General features: G+C 34.7%; 1 protein-coding gene across 1 annotated transcript; it reads left to right on the forward strand.

The window, feature by feature from the left end:
* Nucleotides 1-1,971: 1,971 nt before the first annotated feature.
* LOC103581423 (taste receptor type 2 member 10-like) lies at nt 1,972-12,493 on the forward strand. Its single transcript, XM_008563257.1, has 2 exons — nt 1,972-2,068; nt 11,604-12,493. The coding sequence occupies exons 1-2, from the start codon at nt 1,972-1,974 to the stop codon at nt 12,491-12,493; spliced, it is 987 nt and encodes a 328-aa protein (XP_008561479.1).
* The last annotated feature ends 1,262 nt before the right edge of the window (nt 12,494-13,755 follow it).

The raw sequence follows: 13,755 nt of genomic DNA on the forward strand, positions 1-13,755 counted from the left end.
ACTAGAATATTATATAGTTTATGTCTTTACTTTGATTTCTTAGGCAAAACAAATACGTGTACAATTTACATTAAGAGTGTAAAACAGTTTTTTCCCCCTCTTATCCTAGAAACCAGCACAAACAAAGAAGCAAAGAAAAATATGGGTGAAACCAGGAAATACAAAGTATATGCACACTCCAAAATAAATGTAAAACCTGCTGAAAGCAGCCACAATTGGACAAAAGTTATGTGGGAGGAAGCACAAAAACAGAGGGGAAAAAAAGCACAGAGATTAGCAGAAAGGCTACTGTCTCAAAAAGCAACAACCAAAATATACATCCTGAATCTGAGGAATGCATGTCAAAATGCAAAAGACAGATCCCTTGTTTGCAACACCAGCTGCAGGAACTGGGATAGGTAGAGCCGGTTTGGTTCAGAGCAATGGAAAAGGTGAGTGTATGCAAAACATCATTTAAATAAACTCTATTTGTAGGGCCCAGTCTGTCTCTAAAAAAAGCAGAGAAAAGGGAAGCCTTTGGGATATGAAAATTATGGAGAAAATATTCAAATAGCTATTCCAAAAACTTGCAATTCAGTCAATTATTAATATTGTCACACTATATAAACAAATATAAAGAGCAAGAAAAATAAGTTAAAAAGCTGTGGCATTGACAGATATCAAACATTCAGAGAATAAATATTGACATGGGGCAGATAAAAATTATGACTAAAATTCATATGGATTTTTTAAAAATAATGAAGCAATCATCTCTCTGATGAAATACCAGAAAACCATAATTCAAGTATTCACTCTATACTGATAAAACTCAGGAAAGAAAAGAGAAGAACAAAACCACCATAAAAATAAAAAATATATAGTGCAATGTATCTAGAAATACAGTGGAAAATACAGCACGTGTCATATGGGCTAGAAATTAGAGAAGCAAATAAAATGGAGTGAATGTAGAAAAGAGCCAAAATGATTAAGGTAAAAACACTGGATATCTAAAATAGGTAAAAGAGATATAACATGTAGATAATTGAAATCCCAAAAGCAGAAAAGCAAAACAAAATGACAAATATGTAAATAACTTAATAAATAAATGCTCAAATAATAAAATACTTAAGTTGACAGAATATATTTAAAGATACCACATCACCATGTACAATAGGTTCAGAATGTCAATAGATGTTAGAAATAAAATGATCTTTTGATGAGTTAGATTAAAAGGTTGAGCATCTATAAGAAGTTAAAAAATATGGCTAACTTCAGATTTTTCCATAGGAACTTATGTTGTAAAAATGTTTATTATTGGGGTTGGCCAGTCAGCTCAGTTGATTAGAGTACAGTGTTACACTGCCAAGGTCAAGGGCTCAGATCATTGTTCCAGCCAGCACCCCCCCCCAAAGTTTATTCTTATTTAACTGCAATAAAAATTTAAAAATATTTTTAAATCTTCAAAGATACAAAGTGTAACTCACAAATTTTATGTCCAACCAAACTGTCCTTCAAGTGCAAAGGATTCACAAAAATTTTAGAAAATGCAAAAGCTCAAACTTTTCTCAAGGGAACTATTTTGAGGTACATCTCAACAGAGATAATTAGAAATTTATAGTTGAAGGGCTGGCATTAACTCTTGAATATATCTGATGGTNACTAGAATATTATATAGTTTATGTCTTTACTTTGATTTCTTAGGCAAAACAAATACGTGTACAATTTACATTAAGAGTGTAAAACAGTTTTTTCCCCCTCTTATCCCAGAAACCAGCACAAACAAAGAAGCAAAGAAAAATATGGGTGAAACCAGGAAATACAAAGTATATGCACACTCCAAAATAAATGTAAAACCTGCTGAAAGCAGCCACAATTGGACAAAAGTTATGTGGGAGGAAGCACAAAAATGGAGGGGAAAAAAAGCACAGAGATTAACAGAAAGGCTACAATCTCAAAAAGCAACAACCAAAATATACATCCTGAATCTGAGGAATGCGTGTCAAAATGCAAAAGACATATCCCTTGTTTGCAACACCAGCTGCAGGAACTGGGATAGGTAGAGCTGGTTTGGTTCAGAGCAATGGAAAAGGTGAGTGTATGCAAAACATCATTTAAATAAACTCTATTTGTAGGGCCCAGTCTGTCTCTAAAAAAGCAGAGAAAGGGGAGGCCTTTGGGATATGAAAATTATGGAGAAAATATTCAAATAACTATTCCAAAAACTTGCAATTCAGTCAATATGGTCACACTATAGAAACAAATATAAAGAGCTAGAAAAATAAGTTAAAAAGCTGTGGCATTGACCGATATCAAACATTCACAGAAGAAATATTGACATGGGGCAGATAAAAATTATGACTAAAATTCATATGGATTTTTTAAAAATAATGAAGCAATCATCTCTCTGATGAAATACCAGAAAACCATAATTCAAGAATTCACTCTATGCTGATAAAACTCAGGAAAGAAAAGAGAAGAACAAAACCCCATAAATACAAAAAATATATAGTGCAATGTATCTATAAATACAGTGGAAAATACAGCAAGTGACATATGGGCTAGAAATTAGAGAAGGAAATAAAATGGAGTGAATGTAGAGAAGAGCCAAAATGATTAAGTTAAAAACACTGGATATCTAAAACAGGTAAAACAGAAATAACATGTAGATAATTAAAATTCCAAAAGCAGAAAAGCAAAACAAAATGACAAATATGTAAATAATTTAATAAATAAATGCTGAAATAATAAAATACTTAAGTTGACAGAATATATTTAAAGATACTACATCACCATGTATAATAGCTTCAGAATGTCAATAGACATTAGAAATAAAATGATCTTTTGATGACTTAATATTAAAAGGTTGAGCCATCTATAAGAAGTTAAAAAATATGGCGAACTTCAGATTTTTCCATAGGAACTTAGATTGTAAAAATGTTTATTATTGGGGTTGGCCAGTCAGCTCAGTTGATTAGAGTACAGTGTTACACTGTCAAGGTCAAGGGCTCAGATCATTGTTCCAGCGAGCACCCACCCCCCAAAAGTTTATTATTATTTAACTGCAATAAAACTTAAAAAATATTTTTAAATCTTCAAAAAAACAAAGTGTAACTCACAAATTTTATGTCCAACCAAACTGTCCTTCAAGTGTAAAGGATTCACAAAAATTTTAGAAAATGCAAAAGCTCAAACTTTTCTCAAGGAAACTATTTTGAAGTACATCTCAACAAGAGATAATTAGAAATTTATAGTTGAAGGGCTGGCATTAACTCTTGAATATATCTGATGGTAGAACTAACACTAAAGCAAATGTACTGCTTAGGGTGACAGAAGTGAACGTATATTTTAAGGGCCATAGGAATGTAGTAATAATACAATTGACAAAAATTGTGAGAGTAGGACATAGAGGTGGTGGAAGTTAGAATAAGTTTATTGGTTGCACTAGCTGTAATAGCTAGGAGTCAGAGGACATAATTTAAACACGACAAATCAAGTAATAGAAGTAAATATGTGTGTATACATGTTTGTGTGGTGTTTTGCATGTGTGCATATATACTTGCCCGAAGTATAGGAAAAAATAAGAAAGATAATCTTTTTCATGAAAATCAGGTAGTGGAAGAGAATAAAAGGAAAAGAAGGAAGAAGAACTATTATAATTTTGTCATTGTTGATAGAAGAGAATGATTATATACATTTCAAAGCAATAGAGGCATAAGGATATTATATAAAGTTATAATTATATCCACTAGAATAAAAATGTAAGCCATGGGAATTATCAGAAGAGCTACATAAAACAGTATAGAAGAAAATAGGTCACAGGAAAAACCTCTGAAAGCAGAAACTATAACCGAAACTTACATAATCGAACAAAGATGATGCCTAGTATAACAATAGATGTTAATAGGCTCACTTAACCTTAAAAGAAAACAATTATTCATGTCTGATAATAGTTAAAAATTCAGCTTAGCTATATAAAGAAGACATTCCTATAAAAAAGTGATTCAGAGAGGCTAAAAATAAAAGAAAAGCTATAATAAGTATAAAACTAAAAATATTCTAATTTCCTAGAATGATCAAGGGAGAATTAAGTATAAAAGGCATTAAATGAGATAAAGAAACAATTATAATCTAAAGGCCATGATTCAATGAAGTTTTAAAAATTGTGGGTACTTATGCACCAAATAACACTGCAAAAACTTTCACAAACTCTCATAAAACAGAGACCACAAATGATGCAAAGACAAATGAAGAAATATCATACTGATCTTTTTTTTCCCCAGGAAAATTAAAGTCACTCTCTACATAGAATTAGGGGCTTATGTGATATGTGAAAAAGCTGGTTCATTGAAGGTGAGAAAAGTCAGGAAACTGATCCTGAAGATATCAGTCTGAATTAAAGAGGACAGCTCTGAAAACCTCTCTATCAAGCTGCTACCTTTCTCCAGAAGATCTAAGACATTTCACCTAACTATCTTAAGTCCGCAGCAGTAAAATATTTGCTTTTCAAACTGCTAGGAATATCCTGTCTACTCACACATCTGGCGGCAACTGCTTCTAGAGAATAAAGCCTTTTCCCTTTCCCTTCACCTTCCAAAACTCCCATGAGTACCTCTCACTACCAGATTTATTCCAGGATTCTACTGGGAAATGTATTCTGGAGAATAGAGTTCCTGGATTTTCCTTTTCCAAAACAGATCTTCAGAGGAATTGCTGTGATATCAAATGGAGAGCACAGAATTCACCACATACACAAACAGTGGGAGATTATAAATGACCTTTCTCAGTCTATCAGAGCTTAAGTGAAAAATAAATTGAAGAAAAAAAATAAGGGTATCTTAAAAATAAACAAATAGCATAGGTATTAAGGTAAATTTGGTATTTATAAAACTCTACTCAGAAAGTGGAACACTTCTTTTCACAAGATCCTATTAAACATTTACAAAAATTGACCCTATAGTCAGCATAGTTAAAACACAAAGTAAACTCAATCAATTCCAAATTAGAAAAAAGTAAAAGAAATTCTCTCTGACCACAGTGTAAAAAATAAAGGTGTTCCATTTCAATTCAAAGTTGATAAAAATCTCTATTAAAAAAATGTTTTGGTCAGAAAGGAAGCACTAGTTACATCAGACCAAAATGTTAGAGAATGTCTAAGGAACAATGATATTAAAATTACTACAATAAGAATCGAAAGGATGTTATGTTGAGGGTGTTGAATACAAATCTATATTTGATGATTTTCTACGAGGACTCAAAGGACTTAGCCTATAGTCATACTCACAGGTAAGATTTATTACAGTGAAAGAATATAAAGCAAAATTAGCTAAGGCCAAGCCAGAAGAAATCAGGATCAAGCTTCCAATGATCCTGTCCCAGTGGAATTTCAAAGGAAACGTTAACTTGGGTTTGCAGCACATTGTGAGAAATGTTGTCTACCAGGGCAGCTCAGTAGAGAGTCATTGTCGGGGGTTTTTATTGAGAGTTCGTCATGTAGGGATCCTCTGCATAGCATTTACCAAAATTCCAGATTGTCAGAGAAAAAAGAGGTGTTTAGCACAATTCACATTGATTCTACACACAGGTTAAGCACAGTGAGCCATTCTTATCAAGGAATGGTAGGAACTGTCTCATTACCAAAGTTCCCAGATCCCAGCCAATGGCCAATTTTGCAAGAGGGTATTTCTAAGAATCACAGTCTCTGGCCTGCTATGTTAACTCTTTTCTCCTTTCATGCAGGCTAAAACAATGTCCAGGGAACAACTCATATACTTAATTACGTGTTTAAAAAAATACCCGTCGCACAAATGTCAGGAAAAAAATGACCTAAAATAAGTAACAAAGAAGTATTGAAGAAAAAAGTAAACGCTGAAAATTATGAGTTAGACAACAAATTTTGAGAGGTTAAAAAACTAATATAAGCCAGTAACTAATCTAATCACAAAAAAGTGTGATGGGAGACAAAATGAAAATACACAAGCTTAATTCTTTGCAAATGAAATCTAAAACTTCTATAGAATAAATAGGAACATATATCCTATCTAATATCAACCTCTAGATGAAATAGAAAACATAAAGGAATGAGGAAACATTGTCAAGGAGTTGTACCAAAAAAAAAAAAAAAAAAAAAAAACTCCAGGGTCAGATGAAAAACAAATTCTAACAAATATTTAGAGAACAGATCATTCCAACACTATTTAAGCTGTTCCAGAGCATAAAAAGAAAAAACTTTACATTATTTCTGAAGTAAATTTTATATTGATACCAGAACCTGAAAACTGAACAACAAAAACAAACCAAGAAATCCCACAGTCTGATCCTACTTCTTGGCTTTGGCATATGCATTATAACTATAAATATCATGAATAGAATAGCAGCAAGGAGAAATAGCAGCAGTTTTCCTAAAATAATCGTAAACCAATATGAAGTAAAGTCTATATCATGGATATAAGAAAAAGTTAATATTAGGAGATTTATACAAATAATTGACTAGATTTATAAATCCAAAGGAAGAAATCTAAAGCTGTCATCTCCTTGCACTTGGAAAAGATATTTCACAATTGCATCACTCATTCTTGAAAGCAACTCCCAAGAGACTAGTTATATCTTAATCTATAGATATTTATTTATTTTCCATATGTTTCCTTTTATTATTTTTTATTTTAATATTTATTTGTACATATCTGTGAAGTACAGAATGTTGTTTCAATACATGTGTACACTATATAACGACTCACTTAGGGTAGGTAGCATAGTTTTATACCCATTAGTCCAAGCATTTTTCTCCTCCACCCCTCCCCCCACCTCTGGAATCCATCGTTCTAGTCTCTACTTCTATGTACAAGAGCTACTTTTGTTTTTTAAAGATTCTACATATAAGTGATACCGTGCAGTATTTGTCCTTTTATGACTGACTTAATTCACTTAACATGATGGTTTCCAGTTCCATCCATATTCCTGCAAATGATGGGATATCATTTTTTAAATAGCTAAGTGCTATTCCATTGTGTATATATACCAGTGTGTTTTTATCCATTCATCCACTGGTGGACATTTAGGTTGATTCCTTCTCTTGGCTATTGTGAAGAGTGCTGCAATTAACATGGGGGTGCATGATTTTAATTCCTTTGGTTATATCCCCAGTAGTGGGACAGCTGGGTCATAAAGTAAATCTATTTTTAGTTCTCTGAGGAACCACCATATGAGTTTCCACAGTGGCTGTACTAATTTAGACTCTCACCAAAAATGTAAGAGAGTTACTTTTTCTCCACATCCTCGCCAGCATTTGTTATTTTTTCTCTTGTTGATAGAAGTCATTCTAACTGGAGTGAGATGGTATCTCATTGTGGATTTATTTGTATTTCCCTGATGATTAGTGATGTTGAGCATTTTTTTCATGTGCCTGTTGGCCATTTGTATAGTTCAGGTCCTTTGACCATCTATATTTTAATTGTTTTTTTTTTCTATTGGCTGTTGAGTCATTTAAGTTCCTTTATATATTCTGGATATTAGCCCCTTGTCTGATGTGAGGTTGGGAAACACTTTCTCCCATCCTGTAGATTGTCTCTTTACTTTGTTAACGATGTCCCTTGCTAGACAGAAGCTTTTTAGCTTGATTTAGTCCCATTTATGTATTTTCGCTTTAGTTACCTGTGCCTTTGCAGCTATGCTCAAAAAACTGCCGCCCACTCCCATTTTGAGCAACATTTCCCCTATCTTTTCTTCTAGCAGTTTCATTGTTTCTCCTCTTAAATTTAGACCTTTACTTCATTTTGAGTTGATTTTTCTGTATAGCGAGAGATAGGGCTCTAGTCTCAGTCCTCTGCAGGTGGATATCCAGTTTTCCCAGCACCATTTGTTGAAAAGGCTGTCCTTTCCCTATTGCATAATTTTGGCACCTTTGTTGAAAATCAGTTGGCTCTAAGTATGTGGGTTTACTTCTGGGCCATCTTTTCTATTCAGTTGGTCAATTTGTGTGTTTTTATGCCAGTTTGATGCTGTTTGGGTTACTATAGCTCTACAGAACATTTTGAAATCAGGGAGTATGATGCCTCCAACTTTGTTCTTTTTGTTAGGTATTGCTTTAGCTATATGGGGTCTTCTGTGGTTTCCTACTTTTTCTATTTCTGTGAAAAATGTCATTGGTTTTTTAACAGGGATTGTATTGAATATGTAGATTTCTTTGAGTAATATGGATAATGTGTTGATATTAATTCTTCCAATCCATGAAAATGGGATACCTTTCCATTTATTTGTGTTGTCTTCAATTTTTTTCACCAATGTTTTATAGTTATCATTGTAGAGGTCTTTCATCTCCTTGGTTAAATTTACTCCTAGGTATTTCATTTTGGGATAGCTATTGTGAATGGGATTACTTTCTTGATTTCTTCAGCTATATCGTTGTTTGCATATAGGAAGGGTATTGATTTTTGTGTTGATTTTGTATTCTGCCACTCTGCTAAATTCATTTATTAGGTCTAATAATTTTTTGGTGGAGTCTTTAGGATCTTCTATGTATAGGATTATGTCATCTGAATATAGAGATAAGTCAACTTCCTCCTTTCCAATTTGAATTCCCTTTATTGCTTTCTCTTGCCTTTTGCACAGGCTAGAACTTCTAGTATTATTGTGAAAAAAAAATAGGTAAAATGGGCATCCTTGTCTTGTTCTGTATCTTAGAGAAGAAACGTAGGGAAACCCCTTGTGAAATTGAACTAGACAACTCATTTTGTGACCAAGATTTCAAAGGCACATGGAACAAAAGAAAAATAAACAAATGGGATTACATCAATCTAAAAAGATTCACACAGCAAAGGAAACAATCAACAAAGTGAAGAGACAACCTGCAGAATGTCAGAAAGTATTTGCAAGTTATGCATCTGACAAGGGGCTAATTTCAGAATATATAAGGAACTCTTTAACTCAAGAGCAAAATCAAAATAACGTGATTAAAAAATCAGCAAAGGATCTGAATAGACATTTCTCAAAAGAAGATATACAAATGTCCAAAAGGTATATGAAAAAATGCTCAACATCACTAATCATCAGGGAAATGAGGATTAAAATCACAATGAGAGATCACAATGAGAAAGACAGAAAATGACAAATGCTGGTGAATAGGTGGAATAAGGGGAACTGTCATACATTGTTGGTGGAAATGTAAACTAATATTATTGTGGGAAACAGTGCGGAAGTTCCTCAAAAAACTAAAAAAAGTAGTTCTACCTTAGGATCCAGCAATCTCACTGCTTGGTATATATCCATAGGAAATGATAACAATATATCAAAGAGACACCTGTACTCCCATGTTCATTGGAGTCCTATTCACAATAGCCAAGAGATGGAATCAACCTAAATGTCCATCATCAGATAAATAGATTTTTAAAATGTGGTATATATACACATTGAAATGCTTTTCAATCATAAAAGAAGAATAAAACCCTATCATTTGTAGCAGCAGAAATGGAACTGGAGACTGTCACATTAAGTGAAGTTTGTCAGTCATAGAAAGACAAATATCTCATGACCTCACTTATATGTGGAATCTAAAAAAGAAAAAAAAAAGTGTTCTCATAGAAGTTGGAGTAAAATAATGGTTACCAGAGGTTGGGAGATGGTGACCAGAGGTTGGGAGGGGAAAGGGGGAGCACAACAAGGAAAGGAAGAGGTGGATTAATGGGTGCAAAGTTACAGGACACAAGGAAGTGTGGAGTATACATAAAGCAAATGTATTTCACAGAGCCTGGTTTTCCAAAGCCTTGCAGTTTAAAATATTGACCTTGCAAAGGACAGGAAATTTTCCCCAGGCTATAGTCTCTGTTGCAATATAAAGAACTGTAACACAGGAACGTTGCTGGTTCAAAGACAGACAGGTTACTGACTGATATGTAAAGATACTGGGAAATTGCTGTAAGAAGAGAATGTTTGCTAAAATCAAGCTTTATTGGTGGATCGACTTAACTTCTTGCAAACCGCATTATGGAATGTCACCTTGTTTTTCTTACTGAATGTTACCAGCTTCTATTGTTAAACTTGTAAAACTATACTTAGCAAAATCCCCACCTATGTTCTCTTCCTGTAAGTTCCTGGTCTGGAGAATAAGTGTGGGAAGAGAACCCCAATTCAGGGTTAATTTCCCAAATGGAAGGAATGCCTCTATCTTGAGGGTTCCAGGAGATTAACCCTTTTTTGGGGCTTCTCATTGCTCAGAAGAGAGGGGCTTTGAGTGATCTTTGGGGGCTCTGTCACCCAGGGGAAAAGGGGTGACAAATCTGTGGGAGGCAAAGCAACAAGGAAGAATAAGTTCTGGTGTTTCAGGTTGACTAAAGCTAGTAATATTGTATTGCATATTTCTAAATAGATAGAAAAGAGGACCTTGAGTGTAATCATTGCAAAGCAAAGATCAATGTTTGGGTTATGAATATGCGATCTACCTTAAGTGATTCATTGTACAGTATATGCTTCTATTGAAACAAAACAATGTACCCCCCAAAATATGCACAGTCAAAAATAAAACTTAAACCTTTTAATCAAAAAAAGAGAGATAATATTTATGAAACTTATCATACCCAGAGTTGAGCTTAATAAGCTTAAATTTTAACTAAAAATCAAATTAATTATCCAGAGTGTTAACACTGGCTAAATTCATTTGTCACTTCTATATACTGTTTTTTTCTTTATGTATCTGAACTGTGATTATATGCAACAGAAATGATTAAATATTGAAAACGATGAAGTTCAACTTTTGTTTCTATTGTGTTTTGTATCCTGTAGGTATATTTTGGCACTTCTACTCCACAATTTAGTGTATTAAATGCAAAGTAGTCTCAGGAGTCAAACTCATGAAACAGGAACTTTCATTTGCATATGAACAAACTGCAGGTAGACATTTGGTATTGACACATATTCTCTACACTAGCTATGTTTTATAGATGTAACTAGAAGGGTTTACACAAGCATATTTCTGACTCCATCACAAGGCATTACTGGGGCACTTTTAAGTTTTTATGTAATGAAAGAGAAGAAAATCCTTCCATCAAGCAGCCAATGTGTGCTTCTTTCTGCAGCAGGTAATCTAAAAAGGATGTAACAGAAGCAATATTAGAGATCAGCTGATATGCTAAGCATAGTGTTCTCTATTTAACCATTAACTATGTCTGGGAAGAGGCCTTTAGGATGACTTCTCTGTTTCCCCTGCCTTCCCCTGCACAAAAGAACACATATACTTTGTGCACTTGCACAGCCCCTGTTGGGAAAATAGAATAATTTAATCAGCCCCCCTCGCCTTGGGGCAGGTTGGGGGTGGTGCAGCATTCTTTGTGGGCAAGTTGTGTGTGGGTGGAGTTAGTGCGCCTGAGCGGTGCCTCCACTTTGGCTGGTGGTCTGCCCTGGGTGGCCACCACCGCGAGAGCGGCCATGCTTTCCAACCTATGGCTTCCAAGGACCTGTTTGCCAGTTACCTAGCTCATAGACCTGCATGTAAGGGGTCTGGTGACCCAGCCTGGCCTGTGAGGGGTCTTGTGACCCAGCCTGGCGTGTGAAGGGTTTGTGACCCAGTCTGTGAATGGGCTGGAGGAGTCACTGAGCTCCAGACCTAGCCCTAGCTGGACAATTGGCACTATGAGCAGGAATTAGTGAGTCAATACTGGGGGTTTTAGGGAATGGATTTATTGGACTTATGAACTGCATTGTCTGTGTCAAGAATAAGAAGTTCTCTATAATTGGCTTTATTCTCACTGGCCTATCTATTTCCAGAATTTTTCTGATATGGATAATAACTATAGATGGATTTATAAAGCTTATTTCTCCAGATTTGTATGCTTCTGTTATAGCTGAGTACATTACTTACTTGTGGATAATTATCAATCACTCAAGTGTCTGGTTTGCCACCAGCCTCAGCATCTTCTATTTCCTGAAGATAGCAAATTTTTCCCACTACACATTTGTCTGGATGAAAGGTAGAATGAGCAGGGTTCTTCTCCTTCTGATGGGGCCATTACTTATTTCATTGTTACTGACTTATCCACAAGCTGTGAAGATTGTTCATGATTACAGAAGGAAGAATAGAAATACAACTTGGCAGCTCAACATGCATGCAAGTGAATACTTTATCACTCAAATTTCACTTAATCTGGGAGTCATTTTCTTTTTTGCACTATCCCTAATTACATGTTTCTTGTTAGTCGTTTCCCTTTGGAGACACAACAGGCAGATGCATTTGAATGCCACAGGATTCAGAGATCCCAACACAGAAGCTCATGTGAAGGCAATAAAAGTTTTGATATCTTTCACCATCCTCTTTATCTTGCATTTCATAGGCATTGCCATAGAAATATCAAGTTTTCGTGTTCCAGAAAATAAACAACTTTTTCTTTTTGGTTTGACAACCACAGCCATCTATCCCTGGGGTCACTCATTTATCCTAATTCTAGGAAACAGCAAGCTGAAGCAAGCCTCTTTGAAAATACTGCAACAATTAATGCACTGTGAGATAGGGGAAAATCTCAGAGCCACATAAATAGGCTTGGGAGAAATAGATGTTGTAGGAGAATAATACAGTGAAGAAATCCTTGCAGACCTGTTTTACGTGCACCACAGTCTTGCATTGGTTTTTAACTCTGTTGTTGTATTTCACTGACATCTTCCATAATGTTTTGACAACATCACAGGGAATCTCAGGTGCAAATTCAGTGGCTCAGTCAGCTTTCTTACCCTGCAACTTCTTCCCACAAACTTCCCAAAGGAAGACCATCAGCATGGAGACTACTTACTGTGGAGATTACGGTCGTGAGAGGAAGCCTCTAAACCAGGACTCTCCATCGTGCTTAATCTGATTTCCTGAAGAGTTGACACCCATTCCCCAAGAAGATCCAAAGAAAAAGAAACCAAGGAAAATAAAGTTATGATCAATGTTGACATTTAGAACATAGAAATGAGGGGCAGACAGGGGTGATTCTTTGAGTGTGCAACTTTGATTCTTTAAAACGTTATTTTAATTTTCACTGTTCAAATCCTAACATCCCTTTTTACTGGTGTATGTTTGATGTAGTAGCAGTAGTCATAGTAACAGATATAGTTCTGTGAAAAATAGCTATGGAAACAGAGTCTACACGGGGGAGAGGGGATCAGAGCACTGACAAAATGAGTCTTTGACAAAATGAGTCTCCATAGTCTTCAAATCCAGTGATTTGAGATGAAGCAAGGTCATGAACCAATTAGAGCTGAGTTATGATTCTCCAAGAATTGCGATGTTTACATAGGTGTGTTTAGTTAGTGAAAACTCATCAAGCTGTAAATTAGAACATGTTCATTTTCATATATACATGTAATGTATATATGTTATTCTTGAAATAAAAATGATACATTTTAAATTACTATATGCCAAAATATGACAAATTAAATGAACAAATTCCTAGAAACATACAATTTATCACTACACAAGAAGGAATAGAATATCTGAATAGCCCTACATCTTTTAAATAAATTGAATTTGTTGTTAAAACCTTTACTCTCTCTCTCTCTCTCTCTCTCTCACACACACACACACACACACACACACACACAAACACTTTCATATACACAAACTTGCATTGACAGATGTACTTTGAATGTTGATTTTTAAAGTGAATTTTCATGTCCAATCCGGGATGAGAACTGAGTGACTGTTCTGGCAACTTCCAAAGTGCATTGATCTTGTAACTATGGCCTGATATGCCCAGAATATTTCTACTTCTAAGAGCTTAATTCATTTTCTACATGAGGTTTCCATATCAATATTTT

This window comes from Galeopterus variegatus, unplaced genomic scaffold (genome assembly GCF_000696425.1).
Source record: "Galeopterus variegatus unplaced genomic scaffold, G_variegatus-3.0.2 Scaffold13013, whole genome shotgun sequence".
In the NCBI taxonomy this organism is placed as follows: Eukaryota; Metazoa; Chordata; class Mammalia; order Dermoptera; family Cynocephalidae; genus Galeopterus; species Galeopterus variegatus.